The 7631-nt window shown below is 28.4% G+C and overlaps 2 protein-coding genes across 2 annotated transcripts; both read left to right on the forward strand.

The window, feature by feature from the left end:
* Window positions 1-827: 827 nt before the first annotated feature.
* On the forward strand, window positions 828-1181 carry Tsp_06435 (hypothetical protein). Its single transcript, XM_003378454.1, has 2 exons — window positions 828-950; window positions 984-1181. The coding sequence occupies exons 1-2, from the start codon at window positions 828-830 to the stop codon at window positions 1179-1181; spliced, it is 321 nt and encodes a 106-aa protein (XP_003378502.1).
* A 2132-nt stretch (window positions 1182-3313) lies between these two features.
* Window positions 3314-7063, forward strand: Tsp_06434 (putative tagatose-6-phosphate kinase). Its single transcript, XM_003378455.1, has 4 exons — window positions 3314-3356; window positions 5285-5352; window positions 6717-6760; window positions 6910-7063. Exons 1-4 carry the CDS (start codon window positions 3314-3316, stop codon window positions 7061-7063), a joined length of 309 nt encoding a protein of 102 aa, XP_003378503.1.
* The last annotated feature ends 568 nt before the right edge of the window (window positions 7064-7631 follow it).

The following is a 7631-nucleotide window of genomic DNA, read 5'->3' on the forward strand; positions in this document are numbered from 1 at the left end:
CAAAGCTGATTGTTTTCTTTAAAACAACCAAAAAAAATATGAGCAAATGCTGAAGGTGCTATGCGATAAGATTCATGCCAACATTGTGTGTTTAAAATAACATTTTTTAAATCGAAGATTTTAGAAGAATTTGGAAAATTTCAACATCCATTTACTTTTGAAGCTGTGCACAACATTTTGATCAAAGCGGTGATATGAGATTAGTCAGGGTGGAATTTATTCCCTTTTCGATTGTGAAGATCATATTTAATAACATTTAATCTATACTGAATTCAGTAGTTTTCATTTTTTAAAATTAATTCATTTTGCAGTTTAGAAACATTCTTTTCTTATGAAGTTACAAAATTCAATTAAAAAATACCGTATTAATTAAGAGTGAAATGAATTCACTTTTGAATTGCAGAATTGAAATTTTATTTGTTGTGTTTAATTTAATTTTGAAAAAAGCACTTTTTTAAATATTTATGTAATTTGCACAATTCTATGTGCATTTTTATTTGTTATTGGCTGACTAATTTTCTATGAAACAGATTTTGAAGTTCAAAATGTGATAATTTCTATGAATATCTTTTGATGAACAGTATAAAAATATCTTTTGATGATCAGTATAAAAATATAAATTTATTGTTTGTTCATCATTGATTGTAGTTTGATAAAAAGAAATTGCATTTATTCACAGCATAAATACCGGCAAATCACCCTTTATGTAATTCATTTATCAACAACATATTGCAATTTTAATTGGACATAATTTCGAATGTATTCGGTGGATTCTCCCTGCTGAACATTGTTTAATATTAATCTTCTTTCATTGACTTTAATAATATATGCGCGTATTGATGCTGCCTTGTTGGATTCAGGTGGACATGTTTTACAATTTCAAGTTGTCCAAAGCATTAAAATACGTCCAGTTGCAGTTGCGTGTAAAATCTCAGTATGCTAATCAGTTAGTTTGTCTTTTTTTACAATCATATGTTCTTCAGGGATGTCAGTGTTTGGGAGGGGGGTCAATTAGTGGTTTTTGTCAAAATCCGACATCCAACTGTTGTCAGCCTGACGGGAGGTCCGGAGCTTTCTTGAGACCACTTTCACACTCCATTACGCAGATCGATCTGCTTTTTACCAATGGATGGCTGAATTGTCGACCAATTTCATCTTTTCACAATGACTTCTGTTCATGACACCTGTAAAGCTTCAATGTTGCTTGGACGGCTGTGAATCTGCTCAACTGTCTGTACAGTGATCACTTTTCTCACGTTTCATGGAGCCGCGTAAGTTGGTTTGAAAATTTTTTTTCCCACTTCTTTCCTTCTCCAAAACTCTACTTCTTCTGCTGCTGCTGCTGCTGCTTTTCCTCCTCCTCATCCTTTTCATTGTCATTATTTTCTGTTTATCATTGTAAAGCAGTATTATTGTTTATAACAGTGTAGCAGTACCGTGATTATTAAAATTATGACCTTTTATATCTTTATTTTTCTTAGCATTTGAAAAGTAGCAGTAAAGTATTTGGATATTTCTATATTGTGCGTGATTTAAATTAAAGTGCAGAAAAATAGCTTTCATTTTTTCTTCAGTTAAAATTGCAATTTTGTATTTGCAAAGAATTTTGGAGAAAGATAAATTAAAATTGATTTTAAAGCTGTTGAATTGGTTCGGATAATTTTGCACTTAATTGTAGCATTTTTAAGTAAATGCAAAAGGCTTTAACGCAGAATGAAAAATTTCTCCAAAAGATGTCAAAAATTCTCTCACTAATGAAATAGAGAAGCGAAATGATAAATTCACAGTATTTTGCATGCGCGTGTATAATATAGTAAAAGATGAATTTGTGAACATGCAATAAACAAACGATGTTTAGCTTTTCAATATTGTAATAGGATTTTGCCAGATTGAAGACGACTCCACTACTCGAACAGTTTTACATTTGTTTGTTTGATATATTTCAAGATCATCGACAGAGTTGAGAAGCATGAATTATTTATATTGATTGTAAAACTGTAAGCTGCGTGGGGCAAAATTAAGCCATGCACTAATCAATTAGCTTAAAATTCAATGCAGTGTCAGTCAGCTTGACGTGGTAGCAGTGTTAAATAATGAATGATGGGATTGTATTACATAGATTAGCTACGACAAAGCTGCCTAAACTAAACGATTTCCATCACCTGAAACTTCAGTGCTGTCAAGTGGGATAAATGGAATCTTGAGAAATGGAAAATAAGCTTTTGATTCTAGAAAAATATATTATTAATACATTTTATGCAGCTTTTCAATTGGTTTTAGTTTTCCCATCTTGACGATGCTAAGAAGAAATTGTTTTTCTCTACACTGGCATTGAAGAACAGAAAAGAACGAAAAATCATCTAACAATAACATACTCTTTAACATGTGCAGAATTTGAAAAAAATGTTTGTTTATTTGTTTGCTTTCTTTTTATAAAGTACAAATACATTTGTGTGATGGGGAATAAATGCTTTGATGAGCTTTTGCAAATCCTGTTATAGCCAATTGCAAAATCAGATAGTGTTAAACATTTAAATTTAAATTTAAATTTTATTCTGAATATTATTATAGTCGATCGTTTTCAATAATAATTATTATTTGATATTTAATTTTCCATGAAGCAGCAGTTCTTGAAGTTGCACAATGACATCTTTGTACAATGCTAATAATTATCACTGAATGTTACATTAGTTGCAGCACCTTTTGGTGTTGTTGATGAATTATTCTGCTGAGCGTATATTGAAGAAATTATAATAACAAGTTCAGTGGAAAAGAAAATTACTTTCTTTAATAATTTTCTTTTGAAATTTGCAATAATATATAAATTCTTTTGAAGTATAATTGCCGAAGTTATCAAACTATGGAAACATTCATTATTTGTACTAATTGGTAGTTGATTTACATATGCAGTGTTGAATTTCTCTCAATTTTCAAAAGTTCATTAGGTGATTCAACATTATATGGTTCCTCTTTTGCAGTGGATATGCAAAGAACAGCAATGATGAATCTTTTTTCAACTTTTTCAATTATACACAACTGTGACAACTGCAAAAATTAAATTTACATAAATTCTACTGAATAAAATACTGTCATCGTTAGTTAAATCAAGAAATTGTAAGTGTGATATTTTTCATTTTTCTTCAATCTACTGTGAATGATTTTGCATGATCTGCATTTACTTATTTTTGCTTGTTCATTTATATACATAAGACTTTTAAACATGAAAATTCATTCAAGTACATATGTATAACAGTGTTTTGTTTCATATGAAAATTATGTTGAACTTGTGAATAAATGAATGAAATTATTACTTATGCTTTGGTGTTATGTTTACTTGCCATGCATTTCTAGCACAGGTATTGGAAGTTATGCAATTGTTTACTTTGAACTATTAATTGTAATCAATCAAAGTAATCAATTTTATTGATTTACAAACAATTATGTGTAAATGTAAAAAATTTCATTACGCAACATTGTATTGTAACAAATACCCTCAGTGAAAAATTTTTTGCTATTCTTTTTTCTTCTTTGGATGGTCTGTATGCAATGTATCACTGAACCTAAAATATTCAATTCTCAATAGTTCAATTAGTTAGGATGCTATTTTTGTCTTTCTAAAGTACTGTATAACTGAACATTAAAAATGTTTTAAACATAACTAAAAACAACAATATTTAAGCAGAATTTTGTCATAGTTTTTTTTGATTGGCATAATTTTCATAATATCCGGCCTCTTAGAGTCTATCAGTATTTGCAATCCTGTTTAATAATATTATAATGATTGATTATTTTTTAATGAATGATATTTGAGTGAACAAAAAATTAAATTAAAATCTGAAAACATTATTAATAATGGACAGTCTGTAAGCGGTCGGCGTTAAGTATACTTAGTTTGTATTAAAGGACCATTAAATAAAGGATAATTGATTCATGGCATGTATTATGAGCTAGCTTCTAGTAAACGTTTTCTATAACGAGTTGTCTGCTTTCTTATTTAAGTAATTTCAATAAATGCCAGTTAAATTACCAATAATTGCAAATTGATTGGCAGTTTGATTAAAACGGTCACCACTTGATTGGGATAATCTTTTCTACTTGGCATAAGTTACACAGTGCAGCATTATATTGGCATTTCTAGTTTATTAACATTAAAATTGAAATTATTTAGATGAACAAAAGGAAATTTATTTCTTTAATCGAATTTATGAATAAATTCACACTTTTATTGTACAGCCTTATTTTGATGAAAATGTCAGAAATATTTTCAGTATATTTTATTTCATTGAACTTTATTTCCATTTTTTCATAACTTTTCTTCTATATTTGTGCAAAGGATATGAATGTGCCTTTTAAGTTTAATGATGAGTGGAAAACAATACATTCCTTTGAATATGAAGAGCCTTTATTCTTTGCGAAATTATCAGAATGCAGTTTATATTTGAATCTCTGAATGTCTGTTTGTGCATATCGAATTTGCACAGATTGCAATTTAACTATTTTTGAATTTTGAGTTGAAGCTTTTTTTGTCCCACTGAAGTTTTTTCGTTTTATGTTCTTAATACAACAGAGCACTGTATATCACTTGGTGCGGAATTCGTTAAAAAATTGAACATAATTCTATGTGTAAATGTGGAATTTTTTGAAACATGAAACTACATCATCTGCATATTATTTTCTCTTTTAATTCAGCATATTAATTCATATTAAAATTAAAAATTATGTTACTTATTGAATATTTTGTGCATAATTACAAACTTTAATTAACTGTTTACTCAATGGCTATTTGTAAAAATCAACAAATATGTAATAACAAAATATTGCAAATAACATTGCTGATTACTTTAAAATGTGCAAAGAATAAAACCAACATAATAAGAACAATTCTAATAGTAATGCTGCAATCGTCAGTTTAGTAGTATTAGTTATAGTTTATGCAATTTTCTGCAGATATATCTATTTTTAATTATTTTATTTATTTTATTTTATGAAAATATTTGTACACTGTAAACTGCTATGACTATGTAATGATTCAATCATTTATATATTTTGGAAAGTTCTCATTGAAGTAACTGCAGTTATGTTCAAACATTACGGTATAGAAAATGACGAGTAGGTGTATTTTTTATTTATATAGCTTCAAAATAGTTATTGTTAATAGCATTATTATAATAACAATTTGTTATTATAAGCTTTTAGCATGAAGAAAGATAATTTTTAGTTTGAGTAATTCAGATGTCTTGAAACATGGGATTTCATGATATAACTAATAAAATGCCATTTTCAGTAAGCAGCAGACATGACTGTAAAGTGGATGAATATGATAAATTTAAGCATAGATTCAAATGTAGTGCTGTATAATTTAGCAGCTAATTTTTGAATGCATAATCATATGTCAGATTTGAATTGACTGTGAGTATGATTTTATATGACGTTATTTAATTTTTGTTTGAAATTTAAATAAATAAATTAAAATGTTTGAAATAGTGAAAATTACAATATAAGACTTTCTTTTATGAAACTTTAAAATAATAAAATATTTATAAGATGAGTAGATAAAATATCTCTTAAAAAGGACTTTTCCTTTTTTCTGTTTAATTCTTTAATGAAACATCATTTGAAATTAAGTTGTAAGTGAATTTTAAGATGAATTATAATTTTATACTAGTTTAAGTAATTTTTGAAAAAATTTTGCTTGTTGAATTCATAGCGGACATGGACAAGCATTTTTAATAGTAATTATTGAACAGAATTGTAAAACATATGCAAATGTGATTGGCTGAAAATTGTTAACGTGGGCTTAAAATGCCGATGTCAGTAAATTTTGCTTGATCTTTATCTGCTGGAGTTGTTTGCCATGCCAGTGGCAACATTTGCGCAAACACTTTTCCTTAAAACATTAATTAGTTGTATTCAGATGAGGTTAGGCTTTTGCATATTCTTGTGATATTTTAAAAATCGATCATGTGAGAAAGTTCTACGTTGGAAAATTTCTGTTCACCAATTACAAATGTATGTAATTGCTGTTTGTTCAACAATGATAACTTGTTGGTTAACTTCTCTTTTGTTTCCTTATTCAGCGCGATAATTTAGTTTCAGATTTATTCTTACTTTACAAAATACATTTGTCAATGGATTAAATTTAATCACTGATGAATATATTGATAAAGTAAATCCGTCAGATTTATTTAAATGTACTCAGAACCAAAATGATGCAGATTTCTGTAAAATAAATTTCACAAATTTAGCGAAAATGTATTTAAAAATTTTGCTTCTTTGCTTTGATTTGAATTTTACAGTTCATTTTTAAGTAACAACTTTAATGTAAATTAATGTTAATTCAAATGAGATACATTTAGAAGCTGCAATTATTTGATTTGCATTAGATATATTTAAATTAAATTATGAAAAAATGAGGAAGTAGCTTGTCCGCTTTTCAAGTGTTATTTTCTTGAATCTACTGATTTATATTTTGAAATGTATTGTGAGCATTTTATAAATTAAAAAGATAAATATATTGAAAAAGATAATAATTAAAATGATGAAAAAGCGAGAATTTTCTTTTATATTAAAAGTTTATATACTTTAAATTGTCCATTTATAATGAAATATGATTTTGTAAATGAGAATCATTAAAGATGTATTAAAAATTGGAATAGTTAACTGTGAAAGGTTCAGTTTTGTTCAGTGAAACAAAAATATGCTAGAATGATTAAAAGCGGAAGTATCGTGTTATTTGTGCTCGTGGAAGCGAGCTCAAGGGGTTTTTGATGCAATTGTCGAAAGACTATTTCTGGCATTCCTTCACAGCACAGATTAGGCCGTTTCTTTTCCATTTTTCGAGTCCCTTCAGAATGTCTGTCATCGTTCAGTTTAGCGCCTGTCAGTTATTTACTAAAATTGCATAAGCAGCTTCAAGTCTTTAGCTAAATACAATCGATTAATCTTTGCCTACAACATAAATGCTGGGTCGACATCCGTCTGTTCAACTGGGGCGATTGATTCATTGCCCAAAGGAAAACTCCTGGGAAGCGTGCCTCACCGCAGTTCCCCATATAATGATTAAGCAATCTGAGCCCCTTAAGCTTATCTTCGTTGAAATGCATTATCATTTTTATCCCAACTTTCAATGTAATTCCGGATGAGCTTAACAAAATTTTTAATTGCACAGGATTGGTTTAAAAATTCCAACAGACGCTTCATTCATTCAAAACTGACGTAATTTGAGAGGTATATTTTCTCAGAAATTGCGTAATTTTATTTATTTTAATAAAGAATTTTTAAACTGAAAATTTTTTAAAGATCTAAAAATAGATATTATAGCTGCAAATAAATGAAATGAATAATTTGCCTTGTTGCAGATGAGAAGTGTATTTATAATTTTGCAATGTGAAAGTTTTGCAAAAGATTGATTGTCTTCACTGTATTAAACAAACGGGTGTGAATTTATGTAAGCATGTGGTTTCAGCGCTTGCAGCGCCAATCATTAAGCTTCAGATAAGCAGCAAATAATCTTGCTGCGGGTGCACCACTTTGGTCAGTGCCAAGTTACCAATATGCTTGTTGAAAAGGGACGAAAATTTTAGCGTTTTGACTTTTCTTATCCTACATTTACTATATTTATTGGTCATTTA

The sequence above is a fragment of the Trichinella spiralis genome, assembly GCF_000181795.1.
Source record: "Trichinella spiralis strain ISS 195 chromosome Unknown Scfld4, whole genome shotgun sequence".
Classification (NCBI taxonomy): Eukaryota; Metazoa; Nematoda; class Enoplea; order Trichinellida; family Trichinellidae; genus Trichinella; species Trichinella spiralis.

Excerpts from the sequence above, each read along its gene's own strand:
- Tsp_06435 (XM_003378454.1), top strand. The coding sequence starts at position 828 with ATGCGCGTATTGATGCTGCCTTGTTGGATTCAGGTGGACATGTTTTAC. Across the intron at positions 951-983 it reads CTCAGTATGCTAATCAGTTA|GGATGTCAGTGTTTGGGAGG; the intron begins GTTTGTCTTTTT and ends TATGTTCTTCAG.
- Tsp_06434 (XM_003378455.1), top strand. The coding sequence starts at position 3,314 with ATGCTTTGGTGTTATGTTTACTTGCCATGCATTTCTAGCACAG. Across the intron at positions 5,353-6,716 it reads ATAGATTCAAATGTAGTGCT|CGGAAGTATCGTGTTATTTG; the intron begins GTATAATTTAGC and ends AATGATTAAAAG. Across the intron at positions 6,761-6,909 it reads CGTGGAAGCGAGCTCAAGGG|CTTCAAGTCTTTAGCTAAAT; the intron begins GTTTTTGATGCA and ends TTGCATAAGCAG.